Raw genomic sequence first — 23815 nt, forward strand, 5'->3', positions numbered from 1 at the left:
AAATACATTCAAAAGCAAAACAAATTTTAAGCGTGTAAAATAGAGGCGTCTATCAAATATTATAGTAGCAAATGTAATGTATACTTCAGGAATTCTAAGATCTGTCTAAAACGTACATAAATAGCCAAAAATGGATCAGCACTCAAATAAACCAGAACATGTACATATGGGAATGTATCCCATTGTAATGAGGAAACTCCGCGCAATAGTATGTGAAGCATTTATTATTTCATGCAAACAACATAGCTTCGCTTTAAACTTTGAATAGAGAGAGCAAGATGTTTACAAGTTTGTATTTGTGAAGATGACGTAATAACTTGAACCAAGTACAAATGAAGCAGACGAAACCTAATTAATTCAAATTTACATTTAAAACTGAGAATAATTGAAACATTTAATTTATATCAACTGCCTGTAAAGTTTAGTTAATGATCAAGCTTCAAAGCGTTCAGTGACGGTTCATAGAAATTAATTTACGTAGCCCCCGAATGCCCTGGTACGGATGAGAGTGGGCAGAGTCCGCTCTCCCTCTCTAAATGCTCTCATGAACACGCGTATATAGCCACTGCCAGGGAAGTTCTACTCACTACCCCTCGGCTTGGGTGTTGTTTGCTAAATTGAGGGGAGGAAAAGCGAATATCTGGCTGTTTAACCGGGTTGGTGGATACGGAGGACCCACTTAGGGGAGTTGGAAAGTCCTGATTCCAAACCAATGGTGTACATGGGTCCCAGTATCCTAGGGGAACAAATGGAGTATGAACCAATCGTTGGTCACCGGCTACCATGGGACTGCATCCCCTTACGATGCTCCTCTGCCTTGTGGATCAGGTCAAAGGCTCGGGGTATGGCTCCCTAAGAAAACCACCTGCTTCAGTTTGGGCACCTGGGCAGTATCATAGCCCTCACACAAATCAAATGAGATTTGTGTGGCGCATATGAATTCGGTGCCTCTTTGAACCAATATTTATGTGCTTAAATAAATAAATAAATAAACGTGGCAATACGGTGGTTGGTATTTTCTAGTTGTTCCTGAAATATATTCTTGGCTTGCCTATCATTAGGTAGAACCCTAGGAGGCTTCCTTGCAGTGTCTTTCCTACATCCAGTCAGATTCAGACGGATACGTGCTTGCACTAGAGCATAATCTGAATCAAAACATGTGCTTCAGAATGAGAGACAGTCTTCTACCCAGCCCCTCCATCGGTGGCTGGTAGCGATGTGATCTAGTTGGGTCCAACGTTGGGACGTATTCGGGGATCGCCATGTCAAAAGATGTTTTTCCTTGTGCTTAAAGTTAGTATTTGCAAGAAACAGGCGGTTATCTGAGGATAGCTGCAACAGACGGTCACCATTATCTGTTCTTTGAGCCACGACACCATAAGATCCACCCAGGTGTCTTTCCTTTTCGCTTAGTTTGCCTACTTGAGCAATTAAGTCACCAGCCACTATTACTACATTGGAGCGCCTAGCTTTTCGGAGAAGGTCGGAAAGCTTTCTGTAGAACTCATCTTTTATATCGTCTGAGCTGCAGTCAGTGGGAGAGTAGGCAGAGACGACGAAGAGGCAACGACGAGTTTCCCTATCTTTCCGAGTCCTTACTGATCCGTTAAGTCGGACAGCGAATAGACAACTGTCTACTGGGATCCAGTCCAGAAGAGCTAGTTCTGCCCTTGGACTTGATGCTATACCTACACCAGTGAGTCCACGGGAAGCAGCATCAGGGCTTCCAGATACATGAAGCGTGAATCGAGTTGGTTCTTTATTATGACATGGTACGGTCAAATGAATGACGCTACACGGATCTTGTATGCGCGTTTCGGTGACGCAGCACACATCGATGGTGCGAGATTCTAAAGTCCTAGCTAGGGAGCCCTGTTGTCCTATTTGGCACAATGTTCGGACGTTAAAAGTTCCTACATGTAGTTTAGAGCGTGGTTTCAGGAGACCAGGAATAACGTCCCGTGTACTCGAATCGTTTGCTCTAGCGGTCCAAGATAATCAAAGGATGTGAGAATGGTTAGTCGTGGAGATAAGAGAGTTATTAGGAGGTGTAGGAAGAATTTGAATGTGACCAACTTGGTCTCGTATGCTGTTACGGGTTTAAGGGCTTATGTCACTTCCCGGCTGCCCACACCGTGGTAGGATATTTCTTGAGGAACCTGAAAAGGAAGTTGGATCAGTATTGGTCTTAACGACCTGGGAGCGTGACCGCAGTGCCCAAGGGACAACTGCTTGAGGCCGGTCACTCACAGCCTTTTTGTGGTGGACTTTTGACCTGTTAGCTCCGTTCTTCAAATGGCCTTACCGTCGGAGACGGACATCCGTGAGGTAAGGTGAGGTGTGACATTTTTAGGGCCGACCTTTCCTAAACTCCTGCTTCCTTGTGAGAAGGCAGCATCACTGCAGATGCTGACTGTCCGAGGGAATCACCTTACTGCTGTCACACCCCTCTACAGTCGGCAGTACGACTTCGCCCTCAGACCTTGAATTGATGCTTATAGTCTTATCGTTCTCCAATCGACCTGCCTGGCATGGTAGAACTTACAGAAACATATGTTCCAGCCCATATAGGTCGGTTGGGTCATCACGATAAACAAGCCCGACCACCACGTCGAGGTAACAGCTACGTATTCAAGAGCACAACAATGTTTCAATCTGAGTATAAAATCACATAATTTCACCAACTTGAAATTCATCAATTTTATTTAGTCGCTTTTAAATAAATATGTAGACGTGAAAAGATCACGAACCATAGTTTTATCGGCTTGTAACAATAGATGGAGCTAGTTTGAACATAACATTAGCGAGCAGTCATAAGAAACTCAATAAACGTGCCTCATCAAACTGTAAAACGTACTGGACATGTATCACATTTATACAGTGACGTAAACGAACATGCATCAAGTGATGTGATGCGTAGGAGGACATTTCCACTAGCTGTTCTTGATAGATATATCCGCAAAAACGTGCATTACCAAATCTAAATTCTACGGTATTAGATTAGTAGTTTGAAGAGGACACTCTCAGTGACCCAATGACAACGCGACAAAGATCAAGTGAGTTTATTTGTAACTGCACTAAAGAATAATTAATTTACCTTACGACCTACAAACATTATCAGAGTAAGAGTCAAAAGCTTTCTGACTATTGAAAGAGTAATTCTTTACATTATGAACGGGAACATGGTGACCATGCAAAAGAAATGGGTATAAACTGATTTGTTCAATTTGTATGCAGATTATAAGTATCATATTTCTTGTGGGTGTATTGTGCCCCAATTAGGTACATGATTTGATTCTGTAATCATATGAATATATCATTGTTAGCACAAGTTACTAAACATTTCTCCACATTATTCATCTCTGTCTGCGGCTTGAGAACGTGGCTTTACAACATAAACATCTACACTAAAATAACCTACTATATTACTCCATAAAGATTCCTTAACCACTATTCGTTTGTCAAGACTGCACCATAAAACTAAGGTCTAATTCTTTATTGATAAAAATTACAAAACAACTGTAAAAGAAAATTTGTAAACAAACATAGAGAAATAGCAATAGATAATACTGTCAACTATTATTAAACGAACAGGACAAGAAAAAAAATGTTCGGTTCATTTGTTTTCTTCCAAGAAATAAAAGTTAATTTACAAGTTATCATGTAGATACAACATGAATAATCAACTATTTTATAAAATAAACAAGACATACAACTTTTTTCACAGCCAATTACAATTAATTATTTTTTTGACTCCAAATAAATAAGTACATAGAAAAAAACACACACAAATAGGTATTTGGAACGTTATTCTTAATCATTTAACAAGAATAATTGACAAGGAAAATTAGTAAATTAATACACAATGGAAGGATAACACTGAGTTTTAATAAAATTGAATAAATAAATCCATTGATCCATTCCTCCATCTTGAATTTTCACCACATTCTGGATTACATGATGGGCATTTAGTAAATGTATTAAACCAACGTGTTGTGCATTTAGCACAAAATTTATGCTATACACACATATATGCAAATGGAAAAACTTATTTTTAATAAAATATGTGAATAAATGAGTATTTATCATGATTTGAAAATAAATGGAACTATTTATATTAAGGTTATCTTTTTCTAAGAAAAAAAATGGATTGAAATTAAAATACAATAAACTGTTGCTTATCTGTTTAGTGATTAACCTATTAACTAGCTAGAAGGAAATTTTCAATGCGATAGGAAGTTAAAAATACCACACAAAGCGAAATGACATTGTGAAGGCAAAGAGGGAAACAATCGCATAACGTATACGTAGATGTAGATAAGCTGAAGCGAACAGCAGTTTAACAATTAAATCTGATGGTGATGTCAACAATTTCACATACATAATCTCAGGTATCTTCGATGTACCAAAAACACCATCACCTACAGTACAGTAAGTGGTGCCGTGGAGTTTATGTTGGTCCAGGAGCTAACATTACATTTAATACGTGATAAGGCAAATGCGAAAATTCCTCTGATTATGATTTCGTAAAACAAGAATGTTGATGTAAGATGCGATATTTTGGTCCAACCGAACCAGCGGCATCTATGTCGTGCATTATTTGCTGACTACGGGACTGGATGTACAAAGAAGACAGGTGGTTTCGTTACGACATGATGCCGCCACATGAAAAATAGATGAACAAGACTAACATCACCCGGTTTATTGTGGTTCTTTGTTTGGGATCCTAAATATGCTGCAAATCAGCGGCTAGCTAGGGACGTTATCGAACATAGCTCAGAATAGAAGCCAGTGGCAATCTTGTCATAGTTTTCTCTCATATGTTTTGCAAAGTGGGAGGAACTTCCTTAGCTGAAAGAAATCTTTCCTGGTTGTACATTTAACTAAACTGTACCTCCTACTATACACTATTCTTGTCCAGTTGCACTTTTGGATTGTATTTATATTCCTTACTTCAATTTTTCTCAGTGTTATCTCTTTATTTATGTGGTGCAAACTTTTTTGGTGTCCAGTTGTACCACAAAGTACGTAGATTAAATAAATCTTAGATTATTTGTTTTTAGAAGTTCTCCTTACCAAAAATGTCCAATTCATTAGTTTATTAAAGTCATATGTAAACAATAAATCAAACATTTCCATAACTTTCCCAATTATTTAACGCTGTAAAAATTGACTTACATTACAAGACAAAATGCCGATATGAGTATAAGATTCAAGGCACATATTACAAACTTCATTCGATGGCGCCTGCAGTTCAACTGTATATGGCTATATAAAATAATTGATAAACAGTATACGTGTAAACAGTGTTCGTGCGCTATGCTAATATTTTGCAAATCCAAGTTCAAGAAAGTGAACAAGATAACTTATATCCTCTAACCCTCTGCCTCGCTAAGCCAAGTAAAAAGATCAGTTTCGCAACTGAAAATTAGTCGGTAATAGCTCTAGTAGGAATAAAAACATGTTAAAGTTAATTGGTTATATATCGGTTACAGTGATCAGAATTCATGAAATGACTGACTGTCACTAGATACAAATTATAGTGAAATGGCATTAGGAATTTATAAAGTAATGTGACGAAAATGTGTTAAAAGTTGACCTTATATTACCCTTAAATTGCTATTGATTTCCTTTCTCATAAATTGTATTTATGGAATTAATATGTCCGACAAAGTTTCTTATTTATCGCATTTTGAATAGTATTATTACTCATCAATTTCAGCATAGGATAAGTTATGCAAACAGGCAGTCTGTGTAAATCTGTCCAATTTAAGGACTGTGTTCATCAAAGACAGATATCAGCTAGAAAACGATTAAAAACTCAAGAGCATTGGGAATCTGTTCCGTATTAGTTTAAGAATGTTCGATTGTGGGCATTTATGGGCTTTATAAAATCGAACCAATGACTTGGATATTTCACAGTGAGAATGATACTCTTAAATTACTAATTCAGAATCTAAACGCTCCATATTTTTGAGTTCAGTAAGTGTTATGCCCCGTTAAGGATAATGAATGGTAACTTTAGGATCGATTTATGAACTAATATTATGCATATATTTTTTATCGTATAATTGCTAAATAACTAAACTATTCATATTCATGTTCCCCTTATCATTTTGAACTATAAACTATTGTTATACGATTTACCATTCTTGAGTTATCCCTAGTCTATTAATTACTGCCTCCCACATTCACAGCCACATTTGGCTAAATCTTGTACAAATGTTATTTTCTATTTTATTGGTACGATGCGGTCTGTCTGCTTAGTATATAAATTCAGTATGTTTGAAATACAATGATTCATACCGCAGAGGCTGATCTGGACTTAACTGACTGGGATAGGCAGAAGCAGGACCGATACGTAATCTAGACTGCTCGTACGGTTTTCGTGTGTCACTGTTCCAATCGATAATTCGCTGCTCTCTGATTGGCGGTCTTATCACGTCATATATTAACTGGGCATCCACTCGGCCATAAGTTATAACAGTAAGTAAATGATGTGTAGCAATCACAAACCTATAAAAACGGTGTTCATTGTTTCATTCCGACATGGTTGATTCTAGAGAGATCAGGAATCTTAACTGATATCACTTTTCCTGATACACAAGCTTTCAAAACATTGCGTGAGTCCCGATCAACAAAATCCAACATAATCTCGCTAAGACAGACAAGTCTAACCACAACGTCAGTGGAGCAGCAATGTAAAATCAACATAATATTTGAAAGTAAGTACCTGAAACACATTGCCCCCAAATGCCCTGGTACGGCCGAGAGTGGGGAGAGTCAGCTCTCCCTCTCGAAATGCTCTCACGTGGCCGCGCGTATATAGCCCCTGCCAGGGAAGTCCTACTCACTGCCTTCTCGTGGCATTACTGTTGTTTACGAGAGTGAGAGGACGAAAAGCGAATGTCCGGCGCTATAACCGGGTTGGTGGATATGAAGGATCCACATAGGGGAGTTGGGAAATCCTGGTTCCAAACCAATGGTGCACATGGGCTCCCGTATCCTGAAGGAACAAATGGCGAATGAACCAGTTATTGGTCACCGGCTACCATGGGACTGCATCTCCTCACGATGCTCCACTGCCTTGTGGGTTAGACCTCTAGGTCAAAGGCTCGGGGTGTGGCCCCCTAAGAAAACCACCTGCTTCGGTTTGGGCACCCGGGCAGTATCACAGCCCTCTCGCAAATAAATGAAATGGAACATTCAACTGACAATTATATTCTCGTTCATACTAGAAACAAATCAATTTGCATTATTACTATTATTATTATTATTCCCGACCGTTGCTGCTACCTTGACGTGGTGGTCGGGCTTGCCTATCGTGATGATTCAATCGAGCTATACTGGCTGGAACAATCGTTCCTCAAGGTCCTACCATGCCAGGCAGGTCGGTTGAAGAGCGGTCAGACTAAAAGCAGCAAACCCAAGGTCCGAAGGCAAAGTCGTACTGCTGACTGTACAGAGGTGTGAGGGCAAAAAGGTGTTTCCTTCAGACAACCAGCATGACAGCGATGCTGCCTTCCCACAAGGAGGGGTGGGGTTAGAAAAGGTCGACCCTAAAAATGCACACCTCGCCTTATCCCACGGATATCCGTCTCCGGCGGTAAGGTCCTTTGAAGAACGGAGCTAACACAAAAACTACCCACAAAAAGGTCGTGTGTGACCGACCTCAAGCAGTTGTTCCTTGGGCACTGCGGTCACGCTCTCAGGTCATTAAGACCACTTCTAACCCAATTTCCTTTTCAGGTATCCCTAGAAGAACCCTTCCACGGTGTGGGCAACCGGGAAGTGATAACTGCCCTCATACCTCTAACAGCACTCAAGACCACTGTATTCATAATCAATCTCCTTCCTCAATTCCTACTATTCCTTCTACCTTGACTTTCAACACTAAACTTCCTCTCTCGGTTTCCTCCTCAAGTGTCACCATGGCCAACGATTCTAGTGCGCGAAACGCTGTCCCAGGTCTACTAAAACCTCGCTCCAAACTACACATTGGAGCCTTCAACGTACGTACCCTATGCCAAATCGGTCAACAGGCCTCCTTAGCTAAAACCCTAGAATCTCGTACCATTGATGTATGCTGTGTCTCCGAAACACGCATACAGGATCCCAGTATGATCATTCACTTGACCTCACCTCGCCAAAATGGACAGCCAACAAAATACACCCTCCGTGTATCTGGCGACCCGTTGGCTAGTTCTCGTAGACTTGAAGGTGTAGGTATAGCACTAAGTACAAAGGCAGAACAGGCACTACTAGAATGGATCCCCGTTAACAGTCGCCTGTGTGCTGTCCGGCTAAATGGCTCCATAAGAACTCGGAAGGATAGGGACACACGTCGTTGCCTTTTCGTCGTTTCTGCCTACGCTCCCACTGACTGCAGCCATGATGAAGTGAAAGATGACTTTTACAGAAAGCTCTCTGAGCTTCTTCAGAAAGCTAAGCGCTCAGACATAGTCGTAGCGGGTGACTTTAATGCCCAGGTAGGCAGCTTAAATCAAACAGAAAGACATTTAGGTGGGTGTTTTAGTATTCCGGCTCAACGAACCGATAATGGTGATCGTCTGTTGCAACTATGCTCAGACAATCGTTTATTTTTAGCAAGCACTAACTTTAAACATAAGGAGAAACATCGTCTAACATGGCGACCACCTGCACCAAACCAACGATGGACTCAAATAGACCATATTGTCATCAGTCATCGTTGGAGAGGCTCAATAGAAGATTGTCGCTCGTATTGGAATACTTGTTTAGACTCTGATCACGCTTTAATACGAGCGCGCATTTGTCTGCGCCTCAATGGACGCAGGAAAATTACACTAAGAAGACCCATTAGGATTGAACTGGAGGACGAGAAAGCCAAATGCGAATTCCAGAAACAACTGAGTTCACATCTAGGCAGTTCTGTAAACGAGACTGACCCAGATGCTGCTTGGAAAGACACACGAACAGCTGTGGAAACAGCAGTAACATCTATTAGTCATTTAAACCATAGGGCTCCAAAAAACCAGTGGATTTCCTCTAAGTCTATTTCACTGATGGATTCGCGTAAACTCATCCCATCAGGCTCTGAACATGACGAAGAGCGTAAACAAATTAGATCTAGGTTAACTAAAAGTCTAAGGAACGATCGTGAGCAGTGGTGGGCAACGAAAGCAAAAGAGATGGAAAAGGCAGCGGCTGTAGGCAACACCAGGCAACTATTCAGACTAATAAAAGGAACCAGAACTAAGAAGTCAAGTGTAAGTGAGACAATCTCGGAAAGAGACGGAACCCTTATCTGCTCTCAACCCAAACGTTTAGAACGATGGGCGGAACACTTTAAGGAGCAGTTTAGCTGGCCTTCAGCTACTGCACAACTACCCACTATTCCCAGAAAACCTGAATGGAACATTGAAGTAGGCCCCCCGACCCTACTTGAAGTTCAAAAGGCTATAAGTAATCTGAAACGAGGAAGAGCAGCTGTTCCAGATGGATTGGCTCCAGAGGTCTTTAAGTATGGTGGTCCAATTTTAGCGATTAGGTTGACTAATATTCTGGCTAAAATCTGGGAGACGGACGTAATCCCATGTGACTGGTCACAATCACTGATTGTCCCAATAAAAAGGGGTCAAAATCATCCTGTGATAACCATAGAGGGATTAGTCTGACTAACATAGCATCTAAAATACTAGCCTCAATATTTATCAGGCGCCTAACTAAGACTCGTGAACTGCAAACACGAGGAAATCAGGCTGGCTTCAGACCTGGTCGTGGCTGTATCGACCACATATTCACCATTCGTCAAGTTTTAGAGCACAGACACGCTTATCGGCGTCCGACAATGATAGTTTTTCTTGACTTGAAAGCAGCATTTGACTCTGTAGACCGAGAGGTTCTGTGGCAATGTCTGTCATTGAAAGGTGTACCTGAGAAGTACATAAACCTTGTGAAGGCTCTTTACTCGAACACTACCAGTCGAGTGAGAGCTTATGGCGAACTGTCATATGATTTTACAACCTCAAGTGGCGTCCGTCAAGGTTGTCCACTATCCCCATTTTTGTTTAACTTCATTATAGACCTGTTGCTGGAAATAACACTCTCTGCGACTGAATTTTCAGGAATTGATCTCCTACCAGGGGGACCACTAAGCGACTTAGAATACGCAGATGACATAGTCCTGTTTAGTGAAAACGCTGACAAAATGCAGAGTGTTCTGTTGGAACTCAGTAATAATGCCAGGATGTTTGGGATGCGTTTCTCCCCATTCAAATGTAAATTGTTACTCCAGGACTGGCCTGTATCAACACCTGAACTAAGGATAGGGAGTGAAGTAGTCGAACGCGTCGACAACTGCACTTATCTTGGAAGTCTGATCAGTCCTAATGGGTTGGTGTCTGACGAAATCTCAGCACGGATTCAAAAAGCTCGTTTGGCTTTTGCCAACATACGTCACCTATGGCGAAGACGAGATATCCGTCTATTAATTAAGGGACGAGTATACTGCGCGGCAGTTCGCTCTGTTCTACTTTACGGCTGTGAAACATGGCCATTAAGAGTAGAAGATACTCGTAGGTTACTAGTATTTGACCACAGATGCCTTAGAAATATTGCTCGCATCTGCTGGGATAACCGGGTAAGTAATAGTGAGGTTAGACGCAGGGTATTAGGGAATGATGGTAAATCAGTTGATGAGGTCATGAATCTTCATCGACTGAGATGGTTGGGCCACGTGTTACGTATGCCTGAACACCGATTACCACGACGCTCTATGATGACTAGTATTGGCAATGGTTGGAAGAGAGTTAGGGGCGGCCAAACCAAAACATGGCATCAGTGCTTGAAGTCACTAACTTCTAGCCTGAGCCATGTTGGCAGATGCAGACTACTTGGTTGGGGTCCGCGTGACTATCGTAACCAATGGTTGGAGACTCTAGGTGACATGGCTCAGAATCGATCACAATGGCGTAGGTGTATACACTCTTTATCTTCCCTTAAACCTTGAGATTAAAATTGCTTCATAACTTCCTTCCTATACTATATCCTTATATACAACCTATAATTTATATACTACCACCACCACTAAATTAACTACTATGAATCCGGTGTTGATCTTGTTGTGCTAACGAGGTATGGCAACTTGGACCGATGCATATATGTGCCTGGTCCTACGTTGTAGCTGACTGACTGACTGATTATTATTATTACTGTTATTATTATTATTTACCATATCGCTAATTCACCCCCTTTTACCCCCAATTTATGTAACCTTACTTTTCAACTTATGCAGCAGCTCGCTCTTGGTGGAAAATCTGTCCTATCTAAACGATCTCCAGTCACTGTCTGGTTGAAAGTGAATGCTTCCACCGATTATGAATACTGAAGCAGTCTTTCTGAAACCACGTACGCCGTTCAAGCTGGCTTCCTTCAACGTTCACACACTAATGCAGATCAGACAATAGATAGGGCTGGCTATGTCTTTGGAAGGTCTTAATGTTGACGTTTGTTGTCTATCCGAGACCCGTATTCAAGACTCTAGTGAAGTACTACAAATCCGCTCTCCATCTGTCGCCTCGAAAAGCTTGTTTCACGTGCGCTTATCCGGGGACCCTGTGGCATCTTCGTCTGGTCTTGCTGGCGTTGATGTCGCACTAAGCGCTAGAGCTGAGGCAGCACTAATCGATTGGATCCCCATTAACAGTCGGTTATGTGCTGTTAGATTAGAAAGTTCCATCAAAGTGAGAAGAAATCGGTGTGAGAATCGGTGTCTTTTCGTCATCTCCGCCTATGCCCCGACAGATTGCAGCCCGGATGCAATCAAGGATGAGTTTTACCATCAGTTAACAGTTCTTCTCCAGAAAGCGCGTTCGACAGATATTGTAGTACTAGCCGGAGACTTGAATGCACAGGTTGGGCGTCTAGGCACAGAAGAGAGTCGTTTAGGTGGCCGATGGGGACTTGTTGGTCGCAGGACAGATAACGGGGACCGTTTGCTGCAAATGTGCACAGACCACAACCTGTTTCTGGCCAGCACTAACTTCCGGCACAGTCATCGCCGGTGTGCCAGCTGGCGTCCTCCCTCTGCATCCCAAGCCTGGACTCAGATTGATCACATCGCGATCAGCTGCCGCTGGCGTGGTTGTGTACAAGACTGCCGCTCCTTTTGGAGTACCTATCTGGAGTCTGATCATGCCCTGGTCTGCGCCAATCTCACCTTACTTTTCAGTGGCCGAAGGATTGACCACCACCAACGGATCGATGTTAGTAAACTGGCTGCAACTTCTGTTGCAAGTAAGTATCGAGCGGAGCTAGCTTCTAGGCTAGCTACCATCCCACCGAAAAGTATAGATGAGCATTGGTTGCATCTTCACGACGCCACGAAAATGGCGAGTAAAGCCACTTGCGGCTTTGCGAAACGTTCCGTTTACAAGCACTGGGTTTCTTCTGGCTCCTTACAACTGATGGAAGCCCGTCGGTCTACTCCGGGTGACCGTGAGTATGACCACAAACGAAGGCTGTTACGTAATGAAATTGGGCAAAGCTTGCGTAAGGACCGAGAAGCCTGGTGGTCGGAGCGTGCTAATGAGATGGAAGCAGCAGCTGCATCTAGTTACTGCCGGAAGCTCTTCCAACTCAACCGAGCCACTGGCAACAAGAAGTCTGGTGTGAGTGAAACAATCTACGAGGATGATGGGATGCCAATCACTAACATCTATCGACGTCTTGGAGGATGGGCGGAATTTTTCGAAGGGCAGTTCAACTGGCCTGCTGCTCCGGCAACATCAACCAGTTTGTCCTGCCCCCCATGGCCGGTGACGACTGATCCACCAAACGAGGCGGAAGTCCGCAAGGAACTCCAACTCTTGAAACGTTACAAATCACCGGGCCCAGATGACTTAACTCCGGCTCCTTTTAAAGATAGTGGTGACTTTCTGACTAAGGAATTGACTGTGTTGTTTGCAAAGGTTTGGGAGCAAGAAAGTGTTCCAAAGTCATGGAATGAATCGATAGTCGTCCCTATCTTTAAAAAGGGTTCACGTTGTTCCTGTAATAACTATCGGGGGATAAGTCTACTTCCGATTGCGTCCAAACTATTGGCTTCTATCATTCTTCGTAGGTTGTTTAAAACCCGAGAACGATTGACTCGCGAGGAGCAGGCTGGTTTTCGTTCTGGTCGAGGATGCATTGATCACATCTTCACCCTCCGCCAAATGTTAGAACACCGTCATACTTATCACAGGCCAACAATCGTAGTGTTTCTTGATATCAGGGCTGCCTTCGATTCGTTGGACAGCACTGCTCTCTGGGATTGTCTATTGAAGAAGGGTGTGCCTGAAAAGTTCATTAACATCTTAAAGGCCCTGTATACGAACACCTCAGGCAGAGTGAGGGCATACAACCACCTTTCTCCCTTGTTCCATTCGAGCAGCGGGGTTAGGCAGGGTTGCCCAATCTCACCATTCCTCTTCAACTTTGCCATCGACGACATTCTGGAAACAGCTCCGATGGATGTAAGTAATGGCGGTGTAGATCTGCTGCCTGGAGAACGACTTCTCGACCTTGAGTATGCGGATGATATTGTCTTACTGTGCGATAATGCCCAAGGCATGTAATCCGCACTTAATCAGTTGGCAATCAGTGTCCGCAGGTACGGCATGTGCTTTGCACCCTCCAAGTGCAAGGTACTCCTACAAGACTGGCAGGATTCTCATCCTGTACTCACCCTAGATGGTGAGCAGATTGAAGTAGTTGAGAAGTTCGTGTATCTAGGTAGCTACATAAGTGCTGGTGGGGGCGTGAGTGATGAGATTGATGCACGTACAATGAAAGCCAGAGCGGCTTATTCCAATCTGGGCCATCTTTGGCGCCTTCGTGATGCTAGTCTGGCTGTAAAAGTTCGGATCTACAACGCGTCGGTGAGAGCAGTTTTGCTCTATGCTTGTGAAACCTGGTCTCTCCGAGTTGAGGATGTTAGACGTCTCTCTGTGTTCGATCATCGTTGTCTCCGAAGGATTGCTGACATCCAGTGGCAACACCATGTTAGTAATGCAGAGGTTCGGCATCGTGTGTTCGGGCGCAGAGACGATAATTCAATTGGTGTCACCATCTTGAAACACCGACTTCGGTGGCTTGGACATGTTTTACGAATGGCGTCCCAGAGACTTCCACGTCGTACATTGTTTGCCGACTCTGGGACTGGTTGGAAAAAGCGGAGAGGAGGTCAGTGTATGACATGGTGTCGTGGCATGAAAGAAAGCTGCAAAGGGCTAGCTTCTGTTGATCCTTCACGACTCCCTGGCTGGGGTCCGAGAGATGGTGCAAAACAGTGGCTAGAGACGTTATCAGATATGGCTCAGAATAGAAGCCAGTGGCGATCCTGCTGTAACCTTCTACTTTCTTCATAAAGAGTGGCTATAACTTTCCTAACTGAGAGAGCTCTTCTGGTTGTACATTTTAGTTCCCCCACCATTACTCTTCTCCTTTTCCTTTTTTCCTTCCTTTATATATACGCATCTTCTTCCTTCTCCTCCCATTCTCATTGTTTTGTGTGGCGCATATGTATCCGGTGACCTTTGTACCAATATATATGTGATTAAATAAATAATAATAATAATAATAACCTGAAACACAATTTCATTTAAAAAATAAATTCCATCAAAACTAAGGAAAGCTTAATGGTGAAGAAATATGACAAACGTGTACTCACTTTTGTGCATATCATCGAACGTGAAAATTTCATAAACTCTTTACACAATGAAAGTATAATACAAACCTAGGAGAAGAAAATTTTTAAAAAAAACAACGCACGTAAAGAACTAATGGCATTCAGTTACTTACTGAATATCAAGATTTCAAACTAAATAAATTTGGATTTTCTCACTACACTAGTATTCTTTGGACTTTATTTCCAGTGTTTGCATTCCTTAATTATAAGCCAATTAATTTGGCAAAGAAATCCTTTACAACGATTTCATTTTCAAAACTGCATAGTAACATATATAAAGAGAAAGGTTCCCATTGATATTACTATACAGACGTTTTTGTTCAACATTATGTTAACATCAACTTATTGCACTGATATAAAGTGTAGCAGTAAGAATAACAACAATAACTGCCTGATTCAATATCAAAAATTTTGTTAAAGCAACAAATTCATAGAACCAATAATATATTTTAATAGATTTCTGTTTGATATACATTTAAATTGTAATTTTTTAGAAATATATCAACAATTAGTATTCCCTATTCATCGTTAATCACGAAATTTTTCTAATAGTTCAGGTGCTATAGCTATCTTTTTCATTCATCGAATAAAACACGCGTAAATTCGATTGTATTTGTCATTCATTTCTTCAGAGAATAGACAAAGAGGAAAATACTACAGCTGCAACAATCCTGTTGGAATTTTCCAGTATATAGTTTTATTTATTTTACTTAAGCATATAAACATTGGTACAAGGAGGCAACAAATATATATGCGCCACACAAATAACTCATTTTGTGCAAGGGCTGGAATACTGTTCGGGTGCTTAAACCGAAGCAGGTGGTTTTCTTAGGGGGCCACCCCCCGAGCCTTTGATCTAGAGGTCTAATCCACAGGGCAGTAGAGCAACGTCAGGAGATGTAGTCTCATGGTAGACTTTTATATCCTAGCAAAGACATGAGTACAGGTAACTTCCGAAACCTATAAATGGACGATTATTCTATATATGTTCTTATTGTGTAACTACTGAGTGATTGGATTTAATCGATATATATTCATCTTATTATAAGCTTCATTTTGACCTATGGATTATTATTATATGAATTACTGTTCTTAAATTATATTCCGTTTATTGATTATTGTATCCCACGTTCACAGACACATTTGGCTTGATCTTGTACAAATGTTATTTTCTAATTTATTGGTACGATGTGGTCCGTCTGTTTGGTATATAAACCGAGTATGCTTGAAATAAATGATTCGCATAGCAGAAGCTGCTGTAGTGGCCTAAATCTGATTCTGTCTATACTCGTATATAATAAATGACTTTATTCCGCGTTGGTGAACAACGGAGTTAAATAAGTCAAATACGAGAATGGAATTAGGATACATATATTTTCTACAGTCATTGATTTGGCCAGAGAATCAGAGTGATGAAGCGAACGAAGCAAAAATCACGCGCAATGGAGATGGCTGGGAAGCCAACCCGATTTAAGCAAGCGTTAATCAACATTTATAGTCAGACAAAAATGAGTGACAGACATATGATGAATAAGATACGAAATGTACACATATATGCTCATATAAAAGTATAGCCAAGGTTAATAAGCGAATAATGAACAAGATCGAAATATGACTCATGACAGGCGAATTGGCTTGGCCAGTAGCTAGGATAAAGTATATGGGCTTAACAAATAAACTGATACTACACTGCAATTGGTGTTTTTGGACTCGATTTTAAGAGCTAGGCGGACAAGGGACCAATAAGAACGCCAGACTACTCATACTGGTCGAACGTCATTGATTTGGCACAGTGTTAGGATTAGACAAGTCGTATTCCGATTGGTGGATAAATCACGTGATAAAAGCCGGACGCAAAATCATAACGAATTGGCATACGGCCCTTTCTTAATTCATAACATAGACGATGACCAACAATAGGTTCATACGCCATTTGTTTCTTTCAGGATACTGGAGCTCATGTGCACCATTGGTTTGGAATCAGGATTTTCCAACTCCCCTATGTGGACTTTGCGTGTCCACCAACCCGGTTAAAGAGCCAGATATTCGTTTTTCCTCCCCTCAATTTAGCAAACAACACCCAAGCCGAGGGGTAGTGAGTAGAACTTCCCTGGCAGTGGCTATATATGCGTGGCCATGAGAGCATTTACAGAGGGAGAGCGAAATCTCTCCACTCTCGGCCATACCAAGGCATTTGGGGAAAAGCTAGCATATACTGTTGCAGTAGTTTGTCAGCCTTTCATAATAGCGCGTCACTACATACAGTTAGTCTTCACAATTATTTTGTTCAGACAAATCCTAAATAGGAAGTCTTATGGCAATATCGACGCAGTTGACCAAAAGTAAAAGTACCTCGCAATTATATCCAGACTTCAGACATATTCACTTCATACCCTGTCAGTTATGAGTAACATAGAACCTGACACACATATGTATCGGTTTAAGTTGCTACACTTCAGATTTGCATAGCGAGAGGGAATCAGAATGATGTGTTGTAACTTGGATTAGAAGAGAATTTGTTGTCAGTTGCAACCTGCAATTTACTGAACTGGAAAATATTAACGCGAAAGTAAACAATCTTAATTACTATTTAACACTATGTTTCCAAAACTCCGCCTGTAGCTCTTCTAGAGTTACTGCCTGTCCCAAGCCCACACAAAGAAGGAGGGTTGGACATGGGGTTAGAGACCCCATCCTGTAGAAAACTAACTCGCTAAAAAGCGCTAACCAGAAGAAGTTATTCAAACCATTTAAACTCTGCCCTGGGAGTTGAAGGAAGAATTATGACGTCTCATGATGAAAGCTGAGATTCTTCTGAAGTCACGAGGCCGATGCCCCTTCTAACAACCAGAAAAACAATTTTTATAGGTACATGGGATGTCCGGACAATGTGGGAGAGCGGGAGGACCGGTTAAATTGCAATAAAAATGAGGAGATACAAATTGGCAGTACTTGGAATCAGCGAAACCCATTGGACACAAGTTGGACAACAAAGGCTAGGTACGGGAGAGATGCTTCTGTACTCCGGTCACGAAGGGGAAAATGCTCTTTACACAGGGAGTTGCTCTAATGTTGTCCAGAGAAGCACGAAATGTACTTGTAGGATGGGAATCTCATGGATCCAGAATCATCAAAGCATCATTCAAAACGAAGAAGGAGGGGATCCAATGTTATCCAATGTTATGCACCCACCAATGATAGTAACGACGACGATAAAGATCAGTTCTATGAGAGGCTGCAATCAATCATAGCTAAGTGATCAAGAAAGGACCTCACTATCCTGATGGGAGATCTAAATGCTAAAGTCAGAGTGGACAACACAGGATATGAAGATATAATTGGACGACATGGACTAGGAGAGAGAAATGAAAATGGGGAGAGATTTGCGAATATATGTGCATTCAACAAATTGGTTATAGACGGCACAATATTTCCACACAAACGTATACACAAAGCTACATGGATCTCGCCGGACCACACCACAAAGAACCAGATAGATATTTGTATCAACAAAAAATTCAGAAGGACAATAGATGTGAGAATCAGGAGAGGAGATGACATGGCTTCAGATCACAACTTGATTGTGGCCAAGATGAAACTGAAGCTAATGAAACACTGGATAACTGCACAAACATTACAAAAGTTCAATACAGCCTTCCTTCGACATACTGAAAAACTCAACTAATTCAAGATAACTTTCAACAACAGGTTCCAAGCTTGACAGGACCTACTGAAAGAACAAGAAACTACTATGGAGGATAAATGGAAAGGGACCAAAGAAGCATTAACTTCAACATGTCAGGAGATGCTGGGCCACAACCAGCATCATCATATGGAATGGATCTCTATGGGAACCCTGGACAAAATTCAAGAAAGGAAGAACACGAAGGTAGTAATCGACAACCACAGAACAAGAACAGAGAAAGTCAAAGCACAAGCTGAATACACAGAACCAGACAAACAAGTGGAGAAGAGCATTAGAGCTGACAAGGAGAAATATGTGGAAGCGCTAGCAACGACTACGGAAATTGCTGCAAGAGAAGTTAATATAGAACAACTATATGACACGACGAAGAAACTAGTAGGGAAATATAGTAAACTATAGAAACCGGTCAAGGACAAGTAAGGAAAGTCAGTTACTGCGATTCTGGAACAGAGGAACAGATGGGTAGGACACTTCAGGGAACTCTTGAATAAGCCAGCACCACTGAATCCACTGGACATCGAAGCAGCACACACAGACTTTCTTATAGATATTTTTCCACCAACGATCGAAGAAGTCAAGATAGCCACCAGACAAATCAAGAGTGGGAAAGCGGCAGGACCTAACAATATACCAGCTGAAGCATTGAAGTCAGATATTGAAGTAACTGCAAACATGCTTCACGTTCTATTCATGAAGATTTGGGAAGCACAGGCCAGTCACTCGGTTGCAGTTGGACCCTAGCACCAGATCCTACGAATCTGCTCAAAGGGGAGGTGTTAGCGGGAAATAAACCGGATTAAGGCATGTTATGTGCATGATCGTGATGGTGCGCGCTGATTGGCTAATTTTAAACCAATCAGCCCTGGCAAATTATTGGAGAAAAGTCTAGAAGCTTCTTATGCATATACTATAAATATATGAACGTTTTTCTAACCATTGATTGCTGTTCACTTACTATTGTTATTTTGAATACAATTTCGTTCCTGTTCAACGTGTTCTGATTTTGGGGTCTTGTCGAATGTCATTGTATAAGAATACTAAGCAATAGGAGTAGCTGAGTTGTTTAGCAGCGAATACAATTACAACACCTAGGAAATATCCTTCTGCAGTGTGGACAAACAGGAAGTCACAGCTGCCATCATACCTCTAACAGCATCTGAGATCATCCTGTCCACACTAAGCTACGAAAGAAAGCTGCTACGATATACCATTAAGAGCAATAGAGGAACTATAGCAGTGAACATTCTCTTTTGATTTTGAAGAACAACATCAAAAAGATTGAAACACAGCCAATATAACCTAATCATGCTAGGTAGCATAAATCATACTGTGATTATCATCAACTTGGAATCCAAGCCGACGATAATGTCTGTTATTCACGTTTACTTATAGTAGACTAACACTATGAATACTGATTTATCACACGCAACAAGAATCAACTGTCAGTGACTAACACATGTTATTTTATAACATTAAAGTGTGAAGTGTTCCCACTAACGTTAAAAACGTTTGGCATTACATAAAACACTTATATAATTGAGTGTTAGGAGGTAACTCACTTTCAAAATACAGTACAATAAGCATACAAATATTCTCCCGGCTAGGATGCCCTGTAGTTTCCAATTTAGTTCTACCAGGAAATATATCCACAGAATCCCAGGTGGTATGTGTCTGAGGAATAAGAATATGTATTCCAAAAAGCAGAGTAATGAACCCTAAAAAGAAAGTGATGACGTAAAATGAATACAAAAATGTATGAAAAGTTGGACAAACATGACTAGAATGCTTATTAATTCATTTATTCATTGAAACACATAAACATTGGTACAATGAGGCAACAAATATATATGCGCCATATAAGTCATTCGATTTATGTGAGGGCTGGGATACTGCTCGGGTGCCCGAACCGAGGCGGGTGGTTTTCTTAGGGGGCCACCCCCCGAGCCTTCGACTTAGAGGTCTAATCCACAGGGCAGTAGGGCGACGTCAGGTGTAGTCTCATAGTAGCCGGTGACCAACAATAGGCTCATACGCCATTTGTTTCCTTCAGGATACTGAAGCCCATGTACACCATTTGTTTGGAATCAGGGTTTTCCAACCCCCCTAAGTGGGTCCTCCGTATCCACCAACCCGGTTAAAGAGCCAGACAGTGAGTTACAATAATTAGACTCTTACCAGAAAATGTGGCTTAATGTAAATATGAGCCATAACTTGATTACAAAGTTGTAAGTCGTAGAACCATCGATTGGGCAATAATGAGTGAGAGGAAAACCATTGAGGTGGTTTCGGATGAGCGGAAAAGTAGTGAATAATGTATTGAGTCGATAAGCTGCAGGATGAAACCCACTCTATAGTTCCTTCGAGAGTAATTTCTCTACTCAGTTCTGTATATTTGATTTTTTGATACTATAGAGATAATACATCAATACTGAGTTCACGAAGAGTATATCTTTTCAAGTTGACATGATACTACCTTCATATTTTTTAAGAAACTACAGGTACTTACGTTTTAACTCAGTGAAAAAGTCTATGTACAAATAGGTTATTAGCACACAAAGACACTAAGTATAAGGTGAAACTATAACGGTAGACGAACTAAGGCTACGTAGTTAGACAAATGAATGGGATTTGACGAACAAGTCTTTGGAAAAACAAGCCACAGGCGGTTTGGTGTCATAACGGGTAGAGACATTCATCCTACATAAGTGTGAATGCAACTGACGTATTAAGTATCATTTTACGCATACTCTATTCTCTATAGTATCAATACATTCGTCCAGTGACAAACATATTAAACTTCATGTTGTTTGTCCAAATACAACATATTTGGGATGTAGTTAAAGCAACTCTGAAGTCAATGGCATTTCTGTCATGAATTTTTTGAGTTCCGAGTAACTAAAAACCCTGCGTGACTAACAGTGTCTAATGAAAGTGGGTGACGCGAAAATAAGAGAGCTTAAGTATTCAATATCTCGAACTGTCAACCCATAAAGAGTACCAGAAATATAATACGGATAGATAAAACAAACCTACCATAGAGTAGCAATCAAGTGTTTTAGATAGGGACAACAAAGATATGGTTTTAATAAATATCGACAACATTTTTAAAGAGCAGTCGGAGATGAATATATACCACAAAGTCAGTGGTAGACTTGATACTGAACTAGAAGGCTGCAAAAGGAAACTGCAAACGTTACTGTCGTAAAAATGAAAGCTTACACATTATAGAAACCCTGATTCCATAAAGAGTATTGAATTAAACCTAAATGTGAGAGTGAAACGACGGATAAGGGAATGCAAATCTTCCGGTACGAGAGATCAGAAAAACCTACAACAGTATCAAATAAGCAAAACTCCAGCCCAGTCAGCATAGGCTCTGGGAACCCTCGGAGGACTCGAAGCTTTCCAGGCTACTTCGAAGAAAAAAATTATGTTCCTGAAACTGCCAGGAGAGCTACGAGACTGCCCCTAGGATCCCGGGTAATGCTACCTGGGAAGTATTGAAATTACTTGTCTGTATCTCTGAATTCATGAAGAGGACCGTAATGTATCCCCATGAAGCCAGAACAATATCTATAAGAACTGATTTTCAAGATGTCTCATGTACTAGTGAAATATTCTCCATATAGCTTCAAAACAATAACTGATATGAAGCAAATGTGAAAGATATTACGCAGAGAAAGGAATTGATCTTTTTTCGCTTTTTTCTCTGTAGAAGCATCATCACATGCAGAAACAGTAGGTAAGATACTATGGTTAGAATGCACCATTTTACATAATACTAACTGACCTAGAACTGTCGAAATTCCCACCACCAAATCCAAAACTCAATTTTTATCAAAAATTGGGTTCTGTTTGTCTCTTGCAATTTACGTCCGAGCTACTGAAGCTGATCCTTAAAAGTTAAAATCCAGCCCACTGATTATTCTCTCCTGATGCACAATTTGGAAAAGCGAGAGTTGTTTCTGTAATTAGTCTAATTCACCCCTAAACCTATCCAGTTTAGCAAATTAACTCTTTAGTCCTCCTCCTGTCTAATGACTAACATTCACATAAGAATAGGCGAGCTGCCTGAAATAAATATTTTTTCGGACATTAATGATTATTGGTCACACTAAGGCATTTCATTATAATTATACTAGAAAAATCTAATGGAATAAAGTTAGTCCCGATCGATAAAAGTGAGTTAGTCAATGATATTTCAGTAAGGTACCAATCTTTTAAGACTAACATAATCCCTGAGTGATTACTATTACCTACTTAACTCTCAATCATAAGATTGCACCTTCTTTACAAATACGGTTAACCCTTTCATTGAGCTATTTTGTTATGTACCCGTTATTGTTTGGTAAGTATGTTTTCGCTGTCCCCTTTGTGATCGACTGTAATGTTTTGAGCTCTTATACCAATTACAGCGAATTATGTCTTAGAAAAGGAATTTAATTTTTGGCTGTACTCATAGTTACTTGTTTTAGACTGTTGTCCTTCATAGACTATGTGTGCAACTATCTAGGGACTTGTTCATGTTGAGAAACATAACAGATTGAATTCACTCAGAAGTTCCAACATTCTTCCCTTTTTTCAGAGTTGCGGAGCGAAAAAAGTGTAAAATCGATGGTATTTTAGGAATGGTAGGGGCGTTGATCCTATAATGTGAATAGTGAACTGAAGTACATGCAAAACGATCTAATTGCAGGGACGAATTACGAGACCAGTAGAACAAAGGGTAGAGAATGGTGTGAGGATGGGCATTCTTAACACATAGTAGCAAAGCGAAAGTATAAAATTAACGTGACAGGCAGTATGACTTCATATTCGATGTACAACAACGGTACGTATTGAATGGAAACATAATTGTGTGCTATTTGTATTTGTCAATATGTGTAGTACTACTAGCATTAATAGGAGATATAGAATACAATTACCTGTCCCATGGCAACTGATAAATAGTAAGTAAATCTGAACTCTTCATTCCATTTATTATATCACTTATCGTGTGACTAACCACAAATACATTCAACTGTTCTAATGAGCTGTCTTATCTGAATATGTTGAACGATTCACTGTAACAGCAGAAATAACACACATCCATTTATTTTTATTTTGCTTACTTATCCTCATTTCATGCATGCTTTAATATATTTTATTCGCATCATATATGAAAATTGTGTTCTCTTTTGATAGTTCAGCAATCAGAGGCAACAAATAGTGGATGAAATTTTTTCTCACAACTCAGACCTACTTACGAATGCACACAACCTGTTATCTTAACACTTTTCTTTACACACCACATGTATCATAAACACCAAGGCATACACTTTAGAAATTGTCTATATTATTGGATGGCTGATTTAGCATACAGTTGACTGCTTACATTCGATAATTTGACGTTTGATTAT

The 23815-nt window shown here is 40.7% G+C and overlaps 1 protein-coding gene across 1 annotated transcript; it reads right to left on the minus strand.

The window, feature by feature from the left end:
- Window positions 1-3886: 3886 nt before the first annotated feature.
- Smp_123040 (hypothetical protein) lies at window positions 3887-22186 on the minus strand (the record flags this gene model as incomplete). Its single annotated transcript, XM_018795970.1, has 8 exons — window positions 3887-4018; window positions 5179-5268; window positions 14693-14758; window positions 19976-20131; window positions 21450-21600; window positions 21636-21744; window positions 21927-21989; window positions 22024-22186. The coding sequence occupies 8 exons, from the start codon at window positions 22184-22186 to the stop codon at window positions 3887-3889; spliced, it is 930 nt and encodes a 309-aa protein (XP_018650229.1).
- Between the last annotated feature and the right edge of the window lie 1629 nt (window positions 22187-23815).

The sequence above is a fragment of the Schistosoma mansoni genome, chromosome 2, assembly GCF_000237925.1.
Source record: "Schistosoma mansoni strain Puerto Rico chromosome 2, complete genome".
Lineage (NCBI taxonomy): Eukaryota > Metazoa > Platyhelminthes > Trematoda > Strigeidida > Schistosomatidae > Schistosoma > Schistosoma mansoni.